Raw genomic sequence first — 24,522 nt, forward strand, 5'->3', positions numbered from 1 at the left:
CCTCTTGGCTGCTTCTCTGATTAATGCTCTCCTTGCCCTGTCAGTTTTGGTGGACGACAGGTTTGCAGTTGAGCCACTCTTTCCGTTTTGGGATGATAGATCCTTGATCCTTGTGTTCCTTGGACTTCATGATGCTGTTTGTTCACTATTGTTCTCTAACAAGCCTCTGAGGGCTTCACAGAACATGTTTAATTATACTGAGATTAAATCACACAAAGGTGGATTGTATTTACTAATTAGGTGATTTCTGAAGGCAATTAGTCCCACTGGACTTTAGTTAGGGGTATCAGAGTAAAGGGGGCTGAATACAAATGCATGCCACACATTTAGAATTTTTCTTTCACTTCAAATTTATGTGAAACTTTGTGTTGTTCTATCACATAAAATCCCAATTAAATGCATTAACATTTGTGGTTGTAACGTGACAGAACAAAAAAAGTTATATTTCGTGACGCAATAACAACTCCATGAAATGAATACATATTTCTGCAGTATACCACAGCATTAAATCATTTTATAATCAGACCATTTCACAGTTCTACAGACTGAACAAGATTCTTTTGCTGTGCAGAATTTGCCGAAATCAGCAGCGGCACAGATTAAATGGTCTGGAAATGGAATTAAAAAACCCTGTCCTAGTGGTAGCATCCAATTTCCTGCTGGACAGTCCAGTTTACTCTGCACTTGTCAGATTTATGAATTGGCTGCGGCCAAGGTAATCTCTGGCATTCACACTTCTCTCTCTCTCTCTCTCTCTCTCTCACACACACACACACACTATGGTTGGAAGCTTCTACAATGAAGACGTAATAAGAACAATCCTGCACAGAGTTGTGCTATACTGTCAGACTAAACCTGTAACTGATCTGCAGAGCTCTGTGTCATCTGGAACACACCCCATCCATACTCTGGCCCATGGTTATGTTTACTAAGAAATGTGGCTGATATTTAATCACATGGTAAATAAATCTAGCTGAATAAGTTGGATACAGTGTTTCAGTCAGCTGCAGAAACTGGCATGCAGAGGTGCCACTCTGGTGTTTGCAGCAGGCTGAACACCTATTGAATGGAGCAGTGCACTAATGAACTGCTCTATAGATCAGTGGCTCCCAATCAGACGTTGGAAGAAACCAATTTGACTTTGCTTTGCTCAACCCACCCTAATCTGAGCTGATATCTTCTAGTTTCTGATTGACGGAACACACCTGATCCAGCTAATACACAGTGGGGGGGGGGGGGGGGGGGGCACTGGCTGGGTAGGGATTGGAAAACAAGCTTTCAAATATCCACATGGGACCCTGCGTGTTTTTCAGCAACTTTACGGCTTTCAGCCTGCCCACAACTGCCAAACAAATGTAGTAATGTAATGGTTTTTTTGGACTTTAATGATTCAGATTGTAGCAAAATCACTAAATTTGTCTCAATATTGACAGAGGAGTCACTTCACATCATTACACACAACTCATGTCGCAAAGGTAACTTCAGTTAATGTTTGCTTCTTTCGCTGTGGCGTTGCGCTCTTTGTAATGTAGCTTTAACCCTTTCCTGCATGACAATAGGCGGCACAGTAAAACAAGTGACTTTGTGCAAGTACATTTACTCAGAGATGCGTTGCTATTTGTTTAAGTACCAGAGCACACAACTGACAATGAATGTATATAAGGAATGCTCATTAATAAGGTGTGTGTACGTGTGTGAGAGACAGAGAGAACATTCAGGATGACTTGATGCATAAACTTCATAGTGCCTCATATTCCATAGATGGTTTATAATCGACCAGTGTGGTTAAAGCAGGAACTCTTTAAACATTAAAAGAATTTGATTCTGCCCAATTAGTTGTTTTATATGTATGAACAATTTAACACAGGAAATTACCGAAACAGCACAAAACAACTTGTCTATATAACAATCAATCTTTTAGAGCACAGAATGCTGAAAACAAAGTGCTAAAAAGTGCTGGTAAGCTTTCTTTAAATCTTAGTTTATATACCACAGAGTATTTACAATAAAGGCTCATTGCTAGAGCTACAGTATCCTACAGAGTTTTTGGATGCCTTGCATCAGGCGGGTAGCCCAACCAAATAAATCCAATGAAACACAAAAGTCAGCACGCTAAAAACACACAGTGCAAAGAAGGTGTAATGAAAATAAACAAAGCACGCAGCAACTAACTGGCCAACTGGCTGACAACTTATCTTTCAATGTGTGTGTACGTGTGTGTTTGGGGGGGCGGCTACCTGTTGACTAATTCTGCCTTTATCAATCTTTAATTACACACTAAAAAGAAGGTTGATAATAACAACTTTAATCATACATAGTAGCCAGTGTTTGATTAAATCCTTATGGCCAATTCAAGCTCTCAGTGCCCATGTGTCCCCTGTGGTTACATAACTGTCACACAAACCGAGTTAGCGAGGATGAGTAAATCCCGTGGATGTATAAGGTGAACTACATAACAGCAGTGCCCAATTCAGTGTGGAAGTTGCTCAGTGTCCTGCTCCATCCAAGGAGCGTGGCTCACTTTGTTTGTCACTTTACAGTGACAGTCTATGGAAAAGGCTCTTAGAGTAAGTGTGCATCACGTGATGAGAGCAGAAATCATCGTTACACTGTTTGGCCACAACACCAAAATTGTCCACATCTGTTGCAAATGCAGTTTCATGTACTGTAACACTGATTTCAACATTCTTAAAGCTGTTCTTGTGAAACAGTTACACTCGCTGTATTATTATTCTTGTTTTATATTCTGCTGTTGCATGTGTGAAACATGTCTGTGTATGCATGTGTGTGGCTGTAGTGCAAATGGAAGTGCATCGTCCTTTATTTTTATTTTTTGGATTTTCTGCAGATTAAACATTAGTGTTATCATCAGCCCAGCTGTAGGTGCAGCTTCACTGTATTACCGTCCAAAGCAGGAGAGAAAAGAGCTGCTGCTGTTAATCAGACTGTAAACTGATTGGAGCCAGTGGAGTTAAAGTGAAAACGACAGCAGCAGAAACAGACCACAGGAAGTGATGAAGGCTGCCAGTGAGGAAGAGTAGGATGCCAATGTTCGATTAAAGCTTCCTACCTGAATCAGACGACTAGTTTTCTGTTTCTTGATCCAGATTTTTGTTGTCTTCTCAACTTTTTCAAGCACTTCTGCCTTTATTTATCCTATTCTTCTGTTTCTACTGTAATTGCCTGCTGTTTTCTCTGTCCACATTACTCGACTCATGTCTTCTTTATTTTTTCTTAACAAGCCAAACAGCTTCAGCCAAATGCACATGCACCGCTCACTTTGCGTGTTGTGTCAGACCGACTGTATCAGGTGACAGAAGCAAGAGTGGCATGTGTCATCGCTATCTGAACCCCCGAACACTCAGCGTCAGGTGTGTGTGCCGTTTCCTCCAGGGAGAAGAAACTCTATCCCCGAGGATGAGAGAGAGAGATAAAAACGACCACACACACTACTTGGAGATTATATGAAGGATTAAAGATTAAATTACCCTGGTGCAGTTACTGCTTTGTGTGTGTCTATGCATTTGCCTATCTTGGTGAGGAAGCGTTACCGTTGAAGCTGAAGACAGTTTGGGCCCGTTCTCATACGTTTGATGGTTAGGACTTGGATTTTAAGGTTATTGTTAAATTTAGGTTAAGGTTGTGTCAAGGAGCTAGTGCATCATGTCAGTAACTACAAAAAGGCCAGTGTGTGTGTGTGTGTGTGCGTGCGTGTGTGTGTGTGTGATAAGATTAGAGAGCAGTTGTTGGTACAAATCATCTCCTGTTACACAGAGAAAGGTTTGTGTGTGTGTCCGTGTAAGAAAGATAAAAAGAGAGAGGTAAATTAGCTGGTTCACAGGTAATAGATTAAGTTTGTAAAAATGTGTCACCTCCCATATTTAGATCTGCTTACTAGCTAGGGAGGGCATCTTATAAACTCTTTACAGTCATTAAGTCATTGTCCTTTTGATGATCATATGGGGGGATGAAGTGGAAAACAGATCCCTGAACTCCTTTATAGGAACAACACCCAGCCACTGGTTCAGATATGTAGACAACACCTGTGTTAAAATTAGAAAACAGGAAGTGGAATCCTTTATGACACATATCAATACAGTGGACAAGAAAATCTCAATGCCATGGGAGGAGATCACAGGGAATTATCTGGCCTTGCTGGATTGTGCGGTACGCACTGAGGAGGACAGAAGCCTCAACGCTGAAGTATGCAGGTAACCCACAGACAGACCAATATTTACTCTATGACCTACACCAACCTCTAGCAACAAATCGGGGTGATCAGTACCCTGCACCACAGCGCTGAGAGACTGCCAACAGTGGTGCTGGGAAAGGAGAAGAAACACAATGACATCAAGAAAGACTCAGACCTGCAGGAACCCAAACTGGGACTTTGTCAAATCCACAGAAAGATCCAGTAGGAGAACATCCACAACAGACAGGAAAGACAAGGACAACAAATGGAACAAGAGTCATCCCATTTTAAAGAAACACCCCGACATAAGGAGAGCAATGTAGTATATGCAATCTAATGCAGCCAGGAATGCACAGACTTGTACACTGGAGAAATTTAACAGTCACTTCACAGGCGGCGCCTCGGGACAAGACTCAGCCGTCCATTTGCATCTAAAATACATCTTTGAGATTGGTGAACCTCTGCCCATCTTTACATTCGAGAGGCTCTGCCTCTCTGAAAGGCTCCGTTTATATCCAGGCATGTTACTGATCTGTTGACAATTAACCTACTTAGTAGTCAAATGCTCATTCATTTGTTTTTGAATTGCAACAATAACTTTTCCAGCCTTTTGTTGCCCCTGTTCCAACATTTTTGAGATGTTTTGGTTCTATCAAATTCAAAATAAGCTAATATTTTCCATAAAATTATGAAATGCCTCAGGCTGAACATCTGATAAGTTGTTTTTGTTCTATTGTGAATAAAATATGGGTTGATAAGATTTGCAAATCATTGCATTCTGCTTTTATTTACGTTTTAAACGTCGTCCCAACCTTTATTGAATTGGGGTTGTATTTGCATGTGCACAAACCTGTGTACAGTATATTTCTATTTTTCAAGTGAGGAATGACAAATGTTATTCCACAAAGTCTGAAACTACCAGCATTTACATGCACAGAAGATGTTGTAGCACCATATGGGTATTGACAGGAATTGTTTCAGATACTACTTGATAATGCTCATGGTAGCATGGACAGATAGAGATCCAGTACCAGCCATGACAAGCTAATAGACTTTCCTTTTTCCTGCCGTAAAAAGACTGGAAGTCGTGCACAACGGTATCTACAAACATGTTCAATACCCTTTGAGTCATGGATGGATTATGAGAAGCTGGACCCCTAGGCACAGAAAGGCACTTACTTTAAAAGCCTGGTACACAGATTTTAACTGTATCGTGACAGAAAACACCATTTTCAGACTTCTTATTTGTGTGTGTGTTCGTGTTGCAGCAGAGTGACAGCGCAGGGGGAGGGAAAGGAAATTTCTTTAAAAACAAAAAACTAAAAACAAAAAAACAGCGAGGGAAAGTGACTTCAGATTGCTTAAGAAATCAGCTTCCTCGAGAAAGCCGACTCTAACCTGGTTACTTAAGTCCATGTAAACGCACTCATTAATCATCTCACCTTAAGCTCTGAAACAAGTGTGTTTCCCAACGTGATGATCTACAAATAACAACATTTTCCGTCTGCTCCATAGTGACTTCACCTCGTGTCACTAAAGAGGTGCAAGTGGGCACAAATGAAGCCTGTTTTCCCCAGGGGATCGTTTGGATCCTTCAACTGTATCCCACTGCAGAAAAAGCTGGAGATGAAGAACGCATGATAATAATGCACCAATGATCCTACCGGGACGATAACTTGTCTGACTACCTTCATCTGCATCTTAAACATTCATTATGCTCACAGAGGGAATGGTACTGTAGATCCACATGGACTGAATGCGCTTTTGCTGACGGCAGCATTGGAAATCACACGGCATTATTATTATGCACGGAAACATGCACATTAGCATAACAAGCCTTCTTTGTGTGTGTATAAGTAGGTCGCCATCAGATCCTTCCTCATCCGAAATGAGCACACACACACACACAAAGCAAATTAGTCAGAAATATGAAAGCAGACATGCGAGCTCCAGTCTGAGACTCAGTAGAGAACAGTTGAAACAGGACAGCACTCCACCTGCAGTTGAAAAATCATTACAAGCATTAGAAACTAACTTTATACATGTACGTGTGGAACAGGACAAAGCCTTAAAATGTGAAGTTGTACAAGATGAAAGGTCATTGAGCCATTAAAATGTAAGAGGTGCGTGTTCTCTGGAGAAGCCATGTGGATTTTAGAATATGTGTTATTTTTAGGATGCTGTTGGCTTCATCTCAAGATAGAAAAAGAGAAACTTTATATTGTAGGAGAAACATGTGTAAACATGTTTGTGGAATGTTTCCACATTCTAAACAAATGTTTCCACATTTGTTTAGTTAACGAAACAATGCAATTTCCTGTTTCCAGCTTCTCAAATGTGAGGATTTGAGGATTTTTAGTCAAAATATATGATAATAAACTCAATGTTTGATCACACACATTCAGTATTATAGCTACATAACCCAGGGCTCTGAGACATTACAATAAGCATGTTTTGTGTTTTGTTGACATTATACAGAGTAACAATATTTAACTTATAATGAACAGGATTTTTAGTTACAGCCAAAATTGTTGGCCGTAAATAGAGTTGTAAATAGAAATAAGGTGTGTAATATATTGCTGGTCAAACATAAATAATATAAATATATAAAAAATTGAAGTTTTCCTTTGTGGCCACACAAGTAATGCCGACTTTACTTACACTGAACCCAGCAATGGAAACCAGACAAATTTGCACAAATGCCAAAGTAGTGACCAAAGGCAACAGAATCTAAATATATATCACTTTAAACTGTGAAGGATGATGCTCAGGTTCTATCTGTAGAAATAAAACCAGTTACACCAGCACAATAGAAGCGATTGTGTGTTTTTGTCTCTCACATTGCACTGTGGTAATGAGCAGCAGTGAGTGGGTAATAGCAGTCACGCTGTGTGTCAGACAGACAGATAGACAGACAGACAGGAAGTAGTCACAGATTCAGTGAAGCAATAAATCTTCTGGAAGTTCTCTGTGAATTAAGCTGCTGAAAACTTTAGAAAAACATCTAGAGTACTTAACTTTTCTAGGTCAAGCAAACATAACAAGGCCGCACAGTGTGCTGCAGAGAAGTTTTTGGACAGCAGTTTTTCTCTGCGTATATGATCTGAACAAGAAACAATCAAACCTACCAAGCTGAAAACCAAAAAATAAAGTCAAAATGTTGCTGACTTTGATTTGGAAAGAAAGAAGATGATGGCTGTGGCGCTTGTCTCTCGGTTCAACAGTTAGGAATTTAGACAGCAAATTAGAGTCAATGTAAATACAGAGAGGACGGCTTTATGTGCTGTGTCGTAAAGGTAATAGCAGGGCTAATCCCACAGCTGATTGGATATTCTTCCGTACCATAAACTATAAACGGATATTACCTCTCTTCTTGTCGTAAGTGGACTTGTTATTGCCTTCATGTTAACGCCCATAGCATCTGCTTCTGGTGCACCCAGCTTAGGTTCCCATAATTATTGTATTTATACCACTGAGAACATGTATTACAGTTGAAGTACAGCCTCGTACAAGAGCGTTAATTGTTTCGTCTATCCAGGACAGCGGATTTCCGATAAAGAAATTACTGTGAGGTTATAATAATAACCACAACATGAGGTGACTCAACCTCTGGGATCGTTGTGTACTCACTGTGAGCTGTCTGAGTCCAGGTCATGACCCCTGGGTCATGCCATCTCGAAAATCCTTGCAAAAACCAATAAACTCACACATGACACCTGTATGCTGGACACAGTGTATATATAATCAGGCAGCCAGGCAGAAAGGAGACAAACACTGAGGGTAAATGTGGAGTCCTACCTCGACTCTGGAAACTACTCCACATCACTGACAGGGAAACTGCTGTTTCACCTCCTCCTCCTCCTCTTCCTCCCTCTCCTCTCTGTCATCTGCTCCCCCAACAACAAAACGCATCGAAGAAAAAACCCCCAAAACAGCAGAGAAACCGTGTGAGTGTCTGTCTGCATGAATGCAGAGAGACATGTGTGTGTGTGTGTGTGTGTGTGTGTGAGGATGGAGGAGGGCGGCGCACTCACAGCGAGAAAGCCACAGAGTGTGCAGTGTATGTGAATCACCGAGGTGATGATATTCAGAGTGAGTGCTGATGACAGCCCACTGTCTCAATGGAAATACCTCGTCCTCTCTCTAGCTCTGTGTGGCTGGCTCGCTCTCAGCCCGTTCACGATATCGTGATTTAAAAACAGAGAGAAGGAGGAGACAAGAGGTGACAAAATGAAGAGGGTAGAAATGTTAAGCGTTAGTTCTTCCCTTCGCAAAAACCAAATACAGAAAGAAAAATGACCACCAGGGAAAAAAAGGATGACTCACTCAAGATAAAGAAGAATGTGAAGATTAAAAAAAGAAGAAGCAAGTAACTGAACTTCCAAACATATGAAGGAGTAAGAGAGTGTAGCAGAGTGGACAGGTCCACCTTAAAGCCCAGCCTCCTTTAAAAGTCTTCCAGGTGCAGCTTGTTGGGCTTTACCCTCCATATAAATCAGCTTGGTCATTTTGATTGTATTACATCTGATTCTTTGAGCTTTATAAATGTGTTTTTAACACTCCAGCCATGAACCTGATTATCAGCGTGTGACCAGCCCTCCCAGTTCTTCAGTAATCAGGTAGTTAGAATATATCCTCCAAATCTAGTTGTGTATTATGCCTTGGTAGGTCTGCTACTATAAGTTTTTTAATAGAACTTGACTATACCTACCATCCCCCTCTTATTCCTGACAGTCTGATCAGCATTTGCCAACTAGACTCCATCAGAATCCATCCTTGACCTTGAGTCCATGCAGTTCTGTACTGGTTCCACTGGTTAAAACAATTCTCTTTTAGACTTTCAGTAGTCATATCAGCGATGTACTGCTTTTTTTAGTATAGCAGTCCTACCAGTCTAAGAAGACTACAGGTCTACTAAATCACACGAGTCCTGCACTCTCCTTTCTATTTTCTGCCAGATCTTGATTAGCCCTAGCAAATTAGTTTTGACAGTCCTACAGATACTAACAGCTGGTATAGTACTTACAGTCCTATAGCAGACCCACTTCTGCTGGTCCTACAAATCTCACTAGTTAGTTAGTTAGTTAGTCCTATCCATTTGCTTCCAATCCTTTATTGTTCACGTAAGCTATTCTACTAGTCCTTCCAATTTTCTACTAAGCATAAACCTTTTCTAGTCCTACTGGCTCTCCCTACATGCACTGAGCCAGGGATTTTAGTACTTGCACAGTAGTCCCCCTCCTTCTACTTCCATCTCCTGCTAGAAATTGACTACTCCAACAAATCCTTTACTATGTTGGTCCTACTGGTCCTTGCCTTTTAGTACCTATAGTCTTCTAGCAGATCTATATCATAGTCTATGATAGTCCTATGAGTCCCACTAGTGGGCCCTACAGGCTACTGTAACCTGTATGTTTTTATATAATAAAAGTATTACTAAAGAAACTACTAGTTTAACTAGTAGGACTAATATGTAGTAAAAGCTTTTACAAAAGCTGTATACTGTAATTCCTTGATCCATTTTATCACTCCTACCAGTTTGGTTCAATCAGTCATACAAGTCATCTACAAGTTCTGTTTTCTACTAGTCATCCTGGTCTTGTACTTGTCCTACTCACCTTCTTCTCCTGGCAGCGTCCTGCTGTTACACCTCCTTGACCCTACATGAAACTCACATGGAGATGCTGGTTGGTTTTATAACTTATTCTCAGCCTCCTGCTAGTGTACAGTATTTTAGTTGTCTATTGGCTCGTAGGAAGTCCACCTCTGTGGGCATTGTCAGCACTGCTCAGCAATAAATGTGTGAATCTGTCAGCAGTGTCTATTCATACACTGCTGAATGCATCAACACAAGAACACACATCAACACTGACTCTATCAGCACACGCACACACACAGACACACACACACATTGCTGCAGTACGTGTCTATTAATAACTGTATTTCTTGGCTCATTATAAATGAGGTACCAGCGGGACAAAATGCTGACCTTTATTAGCCCAGGAGAGCTAATTAGAAGTAGCTCAAACAAACAGACACAAACACAAAAAAGGGCACGAAGGAAAAGGTGGGCAGATTTTGACATTTCCACTGTACTAAAGAAACATCCCATAAGAAACACTGACCCTCTCGGTAAAAAGGAAATTTACATTCTGCCCCTGAAATATTTGAGAGGACAGAGAAGCTTTAACACTCTAAATGTTATTGGTCTCATGTGAGTTCATCTTTTCATTTGTACTGAGCATGTGGATCCTGGGAATCCACCTCTTTCATAGGTGACTGTGTGTATTGGTGTGAATGCTGCCTCCTAGTGGTCGCCGGGTCTCAATGAGGAGGAAACACGATGTATCTGGTGAGAGCACAGTTCACTTTTAACAGTGATGGTGTTCTCACTTTCTCGATCTAAATACAAACAAACATAAATATAACATGTATGTTTCATTTGGGTTCTTCTCCCAATACTTGTGTACAAAAAGGGAAGACAAAAGCAAATAAAAGTGCAATAATTAAGATGAGACTGCTGCTCATGACTTTTCTCTGTCATTGGGTTTCTTTCATTGAACTCTGATCTCATTTTCATAAACTTCCTTTAATCAGCTTGTCTGGAAGGTTATTTGGTTTGTAAGCATAACTATGAGAATATTAAATAAGTACTGCAATCTTCAGGGATTACTCCCAGTACTGCAGTCATAGGTTTTACTGTCAGAGATATCTCTACTGTTGTTGTGTTGTTCCTGCAGCTCTGGGTGTTTTTTTAAATGTGAGTCCTAATGTATGTGTTGCGTGTATTTATTTAAAACTTAGGACAAAAATTAAATACAAAATAATTGATTTTGGCTGTTTTTATATGAATACTAGTAGGAAAGCTGACAGATCGTGTTAACTGTCTCTCTGCGAAAACAGCTGTTTGTATGAACTATGATGTCATCTGACCTCACTGCTGATAGGCTCAGCCAGCCAGGTCACCGTTTCATACACATACACACACACACACACACACACACGTCTGGCCTGGAGGAGCTGAGTTCAGGCTGAAGAGCCTTTCAGGGTTGAACGAGCATCATGTAATGGACAGGAAGAGACCATTCAGGCTGAGTGGTATGTGTGTGTCTGTGTGTGTGCGTGTGTGTCCCGTAGATAGAGATTTAATCTTTAATCAGTATTATTGTAGCCAGTACACTGATACAGACACACAGTATGTAATTACAGCTGCCATACACACCTGAGCATTTGTGTGTGGGAGACTGTCTCTACCTTTGTTTCCCGTCCTCCCTGTCATCATAAGCCAATGCATTGTAATTAGGTGTGTGTATCTGTGTTTGTGTGGTGACATGCATGTTCTCATGGGGACCAGATGCTGAAGCTGTGTGTCTGTGTTTGTTTAAGAACTAGTATGTATGAATGAATAAAGACAGTAAATGAATGAAAACATCATCGTGGCAGTTCTGTTTGGAGACCCGCTACCATTGTGTATCGATAAGAACTGATGCAGGGGAATTTAACAATGTCTTTGAGAAATGTCAGCGTTGTTTTGGAAGCAGCGATGTGTCCCAGTTTAATGACCTGCTGCTGTCTGCTCCACTTTAACTCTCTTACATCTCGTAGCACAGTCTCACTGTGCTGACCAGGCATCTGACTTTAAAAAACTAGGTCTAAATCACTGAAGACGCTCCGAAACCGTTCCAGTCACATCTGATCAGAAAACACAAGAGGGTCTAGCTTCACCTATAATCTCTCCAGCAGAGGGTGCTGGAAGTACTTTAAAGGCTGATGCAATGAATACATCTGTTAAACAGATTTCTGGCATGTTTAAACACACTATTATCACTACGCAAGAGAAAGATCTAGATAACATGGAACTGAAGAAACACACACTCATTATGTGATGTGTTTTTGAATTATGTCTGTGCGTTAATTTGAAGTTGCAGCAGCAGCCATTTAACTGTACATAAAAAGTGGAAACAAAGGGAAACAGATAGCTTGGAAAAAAATGGAACCGGGGAAATCTGGATCCAATGCTGCGCAATAAGTCAATATTCTAAAAATTCACAGGATAAACTAACTACAAGTCAGCAAGATGTATCCTGTGGGGACTATGAATGTTTATTTCAGTTTTGATGACAAACTTTTGAAATATTTCAGTCACTTACTAACCCATTACAGTGATGTGATTACTTTTTCAGTTAAAAGTTGCTCTATGTTACACCATTTATATTCAGTAATAACACTGCAGTTATTAACCTCAGTCACAATGTTAATAACTTGCGGGTTTCTGGAAATGTGATGTCACTAAAGTCAACTAAGAGGGGAGAAATTTTAAATTATTTATATTGTATCTTGTTTTTGGTTGGCTGACGCTGTAGCCATAGATCTGCATACTCCTCTGTGTATATATGCTTCTGCCGCTACAGACTTTGTGTGCAGTCACCAAGGTCAAGCTGGCTGCTGATTGATGACTAAATCCCTCCAAACTGTAAAGCTTCCTGCTCTTTAAACTGCAAACTCTTTTCTACATGGGTTAGATACAATTAATGTAACCTGAGAAATGTAAAGTAATGTACCATAATTAAGTTAGCAGTTTTTAGCGAGCAATGCATAATGAGTAACCGATTAAAATATTTGATCAGCACCGCCATCCCTACAGCCACACTGCAATGTGTTGACCTCTACAAAAAGGGAAGAGCTGGAAATCAACAACAACTACAACAGGAAAAGAAGACAGAAGAGGGCAACTACGTGTTCCTAAACAAGCAAAGATTTTATGAAGCCATAAGGCAGCTGACGCTCTTCAACATGACTGACAGGTGTTGAGATGGAGATAACAGTTTGCATACAGACTACAAAACTACAACGCTGATCCGAGATAATGCATAGTAAGTTTATCCTTTTAGGGGTCAGTCTTAAATCACACACACACACACACACACACACACACACACACACACACACACACACACACACACACACACACACACACACACACACACACACACAGTCTGACCTCTGCCAGGGGGCAGCAGCTGTTAATGATGGATGATGAGTCAAAGTCACTTTTACTCAGCAGACTGTCACTCAGACTATGTATAATATTGTTCCATTTAAGTCTTACTGTCACTATGGTTACCATGAGAACTAGCATGACTTCCTGTGATGACGTCTGGATTAGGAGCACAAACCTGTTGTACATGCAAGTACAGATCATGTATGCCAGCTGCAGTCTTTGGTATTGCCAGCATTGTAAATCCGAAGTACTCAAAGCAGTAATACTACTGGTCCTACCTGAAGAGGTGCTGGATGGAGCACTGAGGGCTGGACTGAGGCCTGGGGTTGGAGTTAACCCTGCTGGCTGAGAGCTGAGCCCTGTCACCTGTGGAAGAGACCTGGCCTGAACTCCTGTTGGAATCAAAGAGAGCGGCTGTGTTTATACACACCTTAAATTGGAAATGCCAAAAATCTCGAAAAAATAAAAAATAAAAACACTGCAAAAAGTCTTTTACCATTTGCCTGAGATGGTGAGTCTATAAAAGTCAAATTCAACTTAACTACGCAGCGTAAGAGCTATCTGATTTAAAACTACAGTATATTATGTAGCATATATTTTAATAGCTATATGCAAAAAATATTTGGTTAAATATGCTACTTATGCTTCTGCAACTACTAAGATTTTGTTCTTCTACCCGACTCAAATCCCATGAACGTGCTGTAAGATAAAAAAAAGGCTTCAGAAAAGGGCCAAATCAGGTATGATTATAAAAATATTATAAAAAACAAAAACACATTCTGCTGCATGTCATTTCTCACTGGTCAAAAATCATTGGGAAGTGAGGCAGTTTAGATCATACACACATCTGCGGCTACTTTATTTCCTACTATCGTTGCTTTTCTGTTGAATAAGAGCCTATTGCAGTATTTTCGTGCACATAACCTACTTTTATTCATTTTGTCGTTTTCTTTGGGTCTGGGGGCGGCATTTGTATTCATTGTATGTTTTTCTATTACTTCATTAGTTAATTGTTGAAATTGTTGAAATTTACTACTACAAACACATAGCTGCAGTGGTTTTATGTATGAATGTACCTGCTGCCTGTTGCCGTGTCTCTCCAGCCTGGAGTTGTCTCACCCTGCGGAGGTGAGACCGGCCATTGTAGTGTAGCTGGGCCTGAGCAGCGGACGTCAGCTGCAGGTTACACACCTCACAGAGCGAGTAGGCTCCACCCTGACCTGTGACTAAACAACAAGAATGGTTCAGACTGTGGGACAAAACTACAGGGATGGACCGGGATGACAGGAGATAGTACAGAGGACGTCACCTGGGGATGGAGTCTGCTGGAGGGAGAGACTGATGGTTGTAAGTGTAGGTGTCTCCACCGGCTCCTGACACATCCCTCTAAAGGCAAAGCGCTGCCCACTTTCAAGGAGCTGAGAGGGGCTGAGAGGAGTCTTCATCCCTGAGGAAATAAAGGATTTGTTTGGACATCCGTACTGTGAAACTCAAGTAAAAATAGTATATTAAAAGTAACATGACTTGTCTTTTTTACACAAGTTCAACTTTAACAAATGTGATAAAACTGCCTAATATTACAGACTTTAGGACAGAAGACTGATTTTGTTTGCAATGTAATTTAACGATTTGTGTGTCTGCTGTTTGTCACTGAAACAGTTTTGTCCCCGCGGGCTGCACACTTGTATGTACATGACACAACTAACTACAGACACAACACAGAAAATGCAGTAGCATGTTGGCATTTTAGCTCTGACTGGCCAGTATGACCAAAACTCCTGAGCCTAATAATTCTGTAACACATAGAGATGAATGTTTTCTGTTATGTTACGATCTAATGTAATGCTCTAACCACTCTAGGTATAAAACACTGCAACACAGAAACCCTGCATGCAGGGCCCATGTAAAGATTGTGCTCAATGTCACGAAGAACAGACCTAAAAACAGACATCACTGCAGGACAGATAGGGGGGACTGACAGGAGTGAGGCCGAAACAACACCAGATGCAAAGTGTGAAGCATCAAATAGAGAGTGATGAAGTAATGAGTACGAGCAGAGAGAGAGGATGACATATGTGTATGTGTGTGTAGGTCAGTCTATGACTGTGTCCATCTGCTGTCCTGTCAGTCCTGCCAAGTTATTCGACCTTTGACAGAGACCACACACACACACACAGTTTTTTTATATACAGCTTAATTGCCATGACCTCTGTACATTCCTACTATACCGTAGACAGTATATTTGAATCATCTCCTGGACTTTGGAGGATCACATTAAGGCATTAATGGCACAGAAGAAATTGTTACCTAATGACAATGTTTATTTAACAGGATGATATACCAGCTGCTGGTGGCTGCCCTGTCTCCACATCTCTATGCACTGGCTGAACCGGCTAAGCTGATCAGTAAACATTAAAAGCCCCTGGGGGAAAGCTGTGAATGGCCTTTATGAATAAAACTGACTTCACTTAGGTAGCTGCTACTGTTATTTAATGCCCGTATGCAGCCATGTACAGCAGCTATGTTGCAGTAATTTTACAAAAAAAAACAACCAGAACTCATTTTTATGGAGAGTGATATGAAACCACAAAGTCAAAGATCAGTTGCAGAAGAAAGAACAGCATCAGAGAAATGCGGGAGTCAGAGGATCTGAACACCTGCTCTCTTACCTTATGGAGTTTAGTGGGAGAGTGCAGAGAGGCAGAGGTAGTGGGGCAGTCAGCGCCAGGGGAGGGAGAGGCGTTACCAGATAAGAAGTCGATAAAGTGGCAAAAGCTCAGAAGTAACAGAGTTTTAACATGAAAAATGAAATTGTTTTAATATACTGGTCTGTACGATATGAGCAATACGGATACAACAGGAATCACAAATACTTAATACTTAACTAATGATAAATACTAATACACAATTTGCGACCTGACGCAGACTGAAATCCAGCAACTGTCCTGCAGAGTGCAGAGGTAGGAACCACAAAACTGAACCAGCTGAAATGGTGACCGGAAAAACAATACTGAGTATGGATGTCTCTTCTATGCTCAATCCAGACATGTACTTTGTGCACTGAGCATTGTAGTTTTAACAACTTTAATATGATGTCTTAATCCAGACTTCCTGAAGATTTTGTGGGTCTCTATAACTTGTAATTAACCTTGTTTAGTTGTTCTGGAGACCCCACTGCTTTCACACTTCCTCTCTCTCTCTCTTTCTCGCAGCTGGTTGTTAGTGGTCGACTTCATGTTCTGCAGACAGCTGGTTAATCTGCCACTGTGATGAATTAGCTACAAAATGCACACACACACACACACACACGCACGCACAGACTTGATGCTGACATCAGCTTTAGGAAGGCATGGATTAAATATATCTGTTATATTGAGCTGGGAATTATACAACACACACACACACACACACACCAGTAAATACACACATACACATGCACACACAGTACATAGATTAGAACGCAGGCAAAAAAAGCTGAACTGAGCATTCAGCTTCAAAATGAAATATGTGCATTTACTTTATCTGCTGTAATGTGTGTCTGTCCACAGGAGTGTGTGTGTGTGTGTGTGTGTGTGTGTGAAAGAGAAAGAGAGTCTAATCCTGGTTGACCAGTAATCAGAGAGGCGAGCTTTAGGGTATAATCCCACACACACACACACAAGCAACAATGTGATTCCTGACCGAGGAGGAAAAGCACTGCATTTTCCACTGCGCCTGATAAAAGCAGGTCTGTGTTTCACCACAACCTGAAGATGTTTTGAAGAGTTCAAATAGACTTAACAGAGTGTAAAGAAGCACATCAGTGAGTTATAGTCTGATCTCCATGTCTTTAATGTCAGAACATGGATGAACACAGTATAACATCTCTGAGTGTGTAAATGTGTGCATCAATGTGGCCACACTACAATGACTCCCCTCTGTGCCAGTAAAAGCTTTATACTTTTAGCTCTGTGATAGCTGCCAGCAATGCAGAGACATTCGCTTTCTTGTTTTTGAGCGCAGCTCGTCCTTCTGAACCCGAGAATTTCTTCTTGATTGGCAAGTTTTGCAGGATGTCTTTATTTATTGTAACTTCATAACATAGACTAGCTAGCACTAACTTCAGTTGCATATTTTTGTTTTAAGTGTAATTTACCACAGAAATCTGTGCATTTACTAAAAATTTTCTTTACTTTTAAAATGTTGTGCTTTTAATTTAATATAGTTCTGAAGGATGTATAAATTGTTGTTCACCACTGCGATTTATAAGATCTTTAGTTAGTTTAGCTGTTACCCAACAGTAATGACAATTACAGCTGAAACCAGTAGTTGATTAGACAGTTTAGTAGATTGAAAATTGCCAGTTTCTATAATTGTTAAAACAAATGAGTCAATTATCAAATATATGCAAGTAAAAACACTAAATATTAAACTTTTATTGACGTAGCAGAACTACTTTACTGTGAAAAAACACTGCCAGCTTCTCTTACCGTGATGCAGTACTATTAATACAACTTGACCATTGTCCAGTAAAAGCCTTTTATGTCCAAACTGTGTCTCAGCTTTTAGCATCTGCTGTGTGGGTTATTGCTTATTGGGCTATGAAACCTTTCACAAGCCACTGTTCTGTTCTGAAGATTCTTTTGAGCCCATAGACGACACCCTTCAACATGGGAAATCGCTGATATGGAGATACAAGCTTTTCACCATCACATGTTGTCTAATCTTATCTTTTGTTGCTCACACACTGTTTTTATAAGAAAGGGTGGACACATCAACAACAGGCTCTGGATCCTACTGCTTTAAAAGATAAAGGGAATGGGATAGTGAGGGGGGCACTAATGTATATCCCTGTTCCCTGAGAGATGCTGCACAACACACACAGACACACGCACAGACTTACAGTGTAACCTGAGGGATGACAGGACAAAGAAAGTAATGGAAATGGGAAAAGACACAAAGAGAAGTCTCAGAGTGACTGTATCTCATCCCGAGGCCATTATTTGGTAATGACAGTGGTCCAAGACACACACACACATGCACACACACACACACATCGTTTAACAGCTCTTAGGACCCTAGATATAATTCATTCACTACCGTCTCTAGCTCACTCTAGCCTCAACAGCAGTCCCACTAAATGCCTATCCCAAGTCAGTGCTCTAAGTTAAGCCTAATCTAAGCCTGACCCTAAAGCCACGCTCACACAGACTCACAGCCCTCCTCATCCATTTCAAATCTAAGGAAGCAGTGGCAGTAGAACTTCCTTCAGTTAATGTGATTTCATGTAATTGAATATTATTCACCATCAATTTCTTATTGATTCCAGTCTGTTGCTTTGAGTGTGACCACAGGCAGTTTGACAGAAAAACTATTTAATCTGGATTTGATGTAAAATTAAATGTAATCCTCTTGTGTGTAAGACTGACACAATGTTTTATGGTTTTCATAGCGCAGCAGATAGATTGAGGGTATTTCATCTGTCCAACCTTCAGTTTAGGACGCTGTGACTTCACATTCATCTTTAAATAGCTGCTCTGCTCCATCAGGACCTGACACTTACTGTTCAAGGTGAAACTCAGCTTTCACACTAAAATTGTTCTGCTGCGCTAACTGCTGCCACTAACAAAGGTGCAAGACCTGAGGGGCCCCATCACTAATGAGCCACCTGACTGTCTGACAACTGCCAATGGAGATACAGCTGTTTCAATTAGGCTCTGGTGTTTCAGAGTGAATAGAAATCCATTGACTTATAGTCAGCTTTATAACCATTAATATAGACAATGAGCAAGTCCAGTTTTGTCAATTAGGCTCCAAATACACTTGGTTTTGAAATGTATGTGAACAGGTTGCTAGGATCAGGAAAAGCAGATGTTGTTTGTTTATAATCCCAATATATGTGTGATTAAAATATGAACTATTAAATATACAGTTAGAAACATAAACTAATGCTTATTTGGAAAAATATGGAGAAAATAACACATAACTGTTCAAAATGTAAAATTGTTTAATTATTAATAAGAATGCTTTTAACTGATTCTGTTTCCTGTCTGAACAGGAAGCTTCAGGATCACAGAGGTAAACCAGATGTTCTTCTATTAAAGACAGTCAGGGATTTACACACACACATACAGTCACGTACACTCACACACATATATACACAACATAGTACATGTAGGTTACCCGGCAGGCTGTGCAGGATTTGGTGGGACATGAGTGGTTGAGCCAGAAGGGGATTGTGGGATTGAGATTATAATCCACAAATAAGTGTGTGTGTGTGTGGTGTAGCTCTGCTGGTATAATCTGTGGTCTAATAATAGAGATTCTTCTTCTGAACATCCATGACAGTCGTCTAACTTCACCGCCTGCCTGCTGAAGTGTCCCCTCTGACTTCACTGTGTGTGCATCACAGAGGTGGGCATTAGTCTGCAGACACATATTGTGTAGTATACTGTAGTAAAACCTGTCCCTAAAGCTTCATCGGTGGGCCAGTGTATGATGGCAAGGCTCCAGCAGTCTATTAAACTCAGGACAGACAGGTGAATCAGTGTGTATCACGTGTTTAGACCTGTTAATTTCACAGCTCACTGAAGCTTTGTTCTAACCGAGGAACTGAAGCTGGGGACATATCCGAAGACAAGCAAAGACTATTAAAGACTAGACAGTTCACACATTCACACACAGACTGTTTCCACAAACTACATAGTCTCAGTCTAGTCTTTGACAGTGTGGGAGCAGCTCACACCTGATGACTGAGTAAACTGTGGCCGACCCACTTAACGTCCGGTCGGGAATAACTGGATGTTCTGAAAGATAGACACACACCCCAAATCCGAAAGAGTGTAAAATTCTTACGGGTTCTTGTGGCGAAACAAATATGGAAGCAACAAGGAACTTTTTGAGCATGTGTACTAAATAAATAAATAGCAGCACAGTCATGGATGTAAAGATAAGGACGATGCAGACTACACAGCCAAAAGAGAGAATTAAGGTAAAACAACTTTATAAAACAAGGTTAACTGCAGTCAAAGCTCTACATACTATAGGTCTCCCTCAATTGTGACGTCATTGATCGCAGATTTCAGTCGTTAATATGAATCATGTTTTAAAAAAAAAACACCTTTGTGAGAACAACTGGCAGGGACTAGAAAAATCACACAGTAAAACTAGAATCTTTACAGAGAACACACACAATTTTCTGTTATCGCCGACTAGGTTCGACCAGTCATCACAACCAAAACACATTTAAAATCGGCCATGCAGTTGTTAAGTGTGTGCTGGTGTTAAAGCAGAACTCATCGGTACTCCACAAAAATTTCCAGCTTACACAACTGTTAAAGTGTTAACACAGTTTTTAATTTAGCAATGACATTCAGCGTTCAGAAACACATCGACGTGTGGGTCAAGAGTTCAACCTTCCTGTAGAATCTTAGTAATCTTTTTTATTTAGTGCAAGAAAACAAACACATCACCTCGGGTTTATTTTGCACTAGCATGACAGTTCTCTGAACTAACGTCTTGTAGGCTAAACCTCAGCGCAGCGTGATGAGTTACGCAATATTCACGCTTGATGACTTGCAGCTGCAGAAAATATTAACCTCGGCCCGAAAGACGAGAAGACGGCTATGACATCACTTCCTTCTCAGAGTGGTGACTTATCAAACATTCAGCAGCTGCTCCACTCAACTAATGGAAGAAGAAACATGAGACAAACACACAGAAACACACACCTTGGTAGGCAGGTGGTTTCAGTTAGGACTCACATCTTTAGTTTCTTTCCTCTGATGGCATGTTGCACTGACGTTTGCAGCTGGAAGAACGACAGATGAAAGGATGCAGGATAGAGACCAACTATCACTCTCACATTAATAGAGACACAGTGTCTTTATGTTTGACAGGATTGACTTGACTCTAATTTATCGCTGACACACACAAAAACTGTTTGCCTTTGTGACTAAAAGGGACACGTTTACTTTTTTCTATCTTTTTGTTCCAGTACACTGCACCTTAAGATAACACACACAAATGAACAAGAGCAAGAACACATCTCATCACTTTGACAATACATGTGCAGTATTTAGAGAAAAAAAAAATTCTCCAAATAGAGAAATCATTTGCTGCAAATACAACAGGTGACGAAGAAATTGTTTTCAGGTGGCACAAAGAGCTTATGGACACAGCTGTATTTGGTTGTGTTTTCTATAAGCGCAGGCGGTTTCACATATTTTCAGTGTTTCTAAAGGCCACACTGCTGTATGTGGCTTTTGAAGCTACAGCATTTTGACATCTCATGGCCACCGTACTGGATCAATCCATGCATAATAATAATCCAACATCATCATTGGTGGTAAACACTGTACATTAATAAACACTTATAACAATCCTACCTTATAGGGCATTATGAGCCACAAATGTAACCTATCTAACCAAACAGAGAACTTCAGTTGTTTCTGCTCCCTTGGTACATTTTGCAACATTCTTATTTATTGAAATTCGATAATATCGATATGTTTCAATTAAATTATATTTGTTTAAGTAACATTTTGTAGCTTTAAATATGGTACTTGTAAATGTACTGTAATGTTGAACAGGGGGACACATACAGTGCTACCAATGTATCTAACAACACAGCAAATTGGAAAGTCTCTCTGTCCACCTTCCTTTCTGTGACAAACACAGAATGAAACTCTGCGAAGGTAAAAGATTTAGCAATTTTTCTATTGTTTAGCTGTTTATTTGTGACTGTGACATGTCAAAATGTCTCATTGCCACAGGTTAACATCCTGTACACTTTCTGCAGCTTCACAACTTATGACACGATGTGTAAGTGTGTACATGAGTCAGTGTGTCCTTCACTACTGCTCATTGTGTGCGTGTAATACCTCAGAGACACGAGTCGCGAGGAAACACTACATCACTGGCGTCCTATTTATACACACTTTCTCCTTCACAAACCCACACACACACAGCTGACTTTTATTTAACACACTCTGTCCTTTGTGCCCTTCCTAACTTCTCTCTCTCTCACATCATCAGGCCACTAATTGTGTTTTTGATAATAATCATCCAATCACATCTCATTACTGTCATCTCTTGCTCTTTGTCACATGACAGGAAACTAATTAAAACTTCCTGGGACAACATGGGGAGCAGGTGCAGACACACTCACACACGCAGGTAACTCCATAAATCACAGTAGACAGAATGGGAGTAATGAGCTGGCTAGCGGTTAGCTCTCTATACAGTATGTAAGCAGCACCTGCCTAAGCACATACACAACACTGCACATACTGCAGTACCTTAAGTATTACAGTAACAGTGTCAGTAAAAATACATTTGTTATGCAACATAGGCTACAAGCAAACACAAAACTAGACTTTCTAATTGTTAAATTCATGTTAACATGGACGCATGGACACTCGCAGCAGTAAATTAATACATGCAAAGACCAGCATGATTGTTTGCCTTGTCTCTGGGGGAGGGTCTTACAAGCCTAAACAAAGTTAATTGCCATGTTTGGACAAATAATTTGAGAGAAATCATGAAAAAAGTACCAAGAGACACGGTATGACAGCAAGTACTCAAGGTTCGCCAGACAGAAGAAACCGATGCTTTTCAACACTTTAAATGTGTATATTTGCATGAAATGTTATTTGTTATAGAATAATTGTTATTTCAAGATATTTAGTTATTGTGCATTATTAGTTTATATAATTTCAGATGGGCATCTGATTAAGTATTAAAATTAATATGAAAAAAACAATTATTACAAATAAATGAAAGATTTACTTCTTCTTTTCCTTTCGGCTGTTCCCTTTTCAGGGGTCGCCACAGCGAATCATGTGCCTCCATCTAACTCTATCCTCTGCATCCTCTTCACTCACACCAACTAACTTCATGTCCTCCCTCACTACATCCATAAAATGAAAGATTTACAAATTACAGTTAATTGATCACTTAAAAAAAAAAAACACAAAATTATTTATGATCTGTGGTAAAACCAGGTGTCGCATTGTATTTCTGCTTCAAGAAGAATGAAAAAATAATGACAGATATATTTGATACAATATTTGAATCGTAATCTCAAAGTATTGATTTAATAAATTTACGTCTTACTATACCACGGTTTCCAAAATACACTGATCAGGGGTGAAACAAATTATCAACACAAAAAAGTACATTTTTTTAGAGGACAAATACATTTACATGAACTGCAACACCTTCCAACCTACACCCTGTCAATGCCTCTTGTACATTCACAATCAAGGTTGATTTTTCCAACTTTTTGTGAGAAATGGGAACAATCACAGCTCAGCTTACTGAAAAGTCACTTAGAAATATTCAACATAGTGGATCGTTTGTTTACTTTGTGTAATGGCTTTGTGATAAAAAGAACTACAAAGGATATGACTTGTACGGCAACGTGTGGAAGTACCTGACATTATGTACCTGACATCATGTCACCAGTAGTTTGCAAACAACAGTGACTTTGTAAAACCTTTTCTGTTAGCCAGCTAACGCTCACTATTGTGAAGTTGGGGGCAGACCTACAGAATGTTAAGCCCATCACCGATTTGTGTGGGATGACCGGTTAGACCAAGTTGAACAGGGGTCCAATTTAGTCTGGCTCCCTCTGTGCTGACTCTCACAGATAAAAAAGTAAAAAGAAAAAAAAAAGTCTAAGCTGCAGGGTTTTTTTGTAGGTATGAGTATTATGCAGAATTTGGCCAGTTTGTCCAGTCATGACTCAAAATCTGTGCAAGCTGGTGAAAACAATCAATAAGTTTGGCTTTCCCAGACTTCACAGGTTTCAGCTAGTCTTCAGGCGCTGTCACAATCTATGCCTTGGACTATGTTTTTGTTTGGATCCCTTGCTGTAGCTGTCCTCAGATCTTAGTTTCACACTTATTCAACCCTCAGTCTGCCACACACAAACACAATCACTCACTCACAACTGATGGCGTCGTCTCACCCTGTCTCCACACACACCCCAGTTCATATTTATCATTCAGTCATTCATCTCTGCCAGGTCCTCATCAGATACTGGCCTCCAAGCCCTTCATTACCTGTTCCGCCTACCGGTTCATCTATCAGTCTACGTTCTTGTTTCGCTGTAAGTTGGCTATCTCCATAGTTCCCCTTGTCTAGCTGATAATTGCCCTTGTTTAGCTCTTGTTTCTTTAGTTCCTTAGTCATGTTCAACTTTAGTTTTTCTAGTTTCATTCATTTGGCTCAGGTTTTGTTGCTTGAGTTTCCTTAGTTGTGCTCTTGTTTAGCTTCCCTTATTCCACCTTGTTATATTTGTTATGTCAAATATGGTTATATAGATTTGACCCTCCCTTGTTGCAGT

At 40.2% G+C, this 24,522-nt stretch overlaps 1 protein-coding gene across 3 annotated transcripts in view; it reads right to left on the reverse strand.

Moving 5' to 3' along the window:
- The window catches only part of znf385b (zinc finger protein 385B), a 46,829-nt gene that overhangs the window by 13,150 nt on the left and 9,157 nt on the right, over positions 1 to 24,522 (reverse strand). For 2 of the 3 annotated variants that reach the window (XM_067515654.1, XM_067515653.1), the window contains exons 5-7: positions 14,503 to 14,640; positions 14,270 to 14,419; positions 13,472 to 13,585 (exon numbers count right to left, since the gene is read on the reverse strand). In XM_067515654.1, coding sequence (XP_067371755.1) covers positions 13,472 to 13,585; positions 14,270 to 14,419; positions 14,503 to 14,640 — 402 coding nt within the window. The remainder of the gene's footprint in view (positions 1 to 13,471; positions 13,586 to 14,269; positions 14,420 to 14,502; positions 14,641 to 24,522) is intronic. The other variant, XM_067515655.1, reaches the window with a different exon arrangement.

Source organism: Channa argus, chromosome 9 (assembly GCF_033026475.1).
Source record: "Channa argus isolate prfri chromosome 9, Channa argus male v1.0, whole genome shotgun sequence".
Classification (NCBI taxonomy): Eukaryota; Metazoa; Chordata; class Actinopteri; order Anabantiformes; family Channidae; genus Channa; species Channa argus.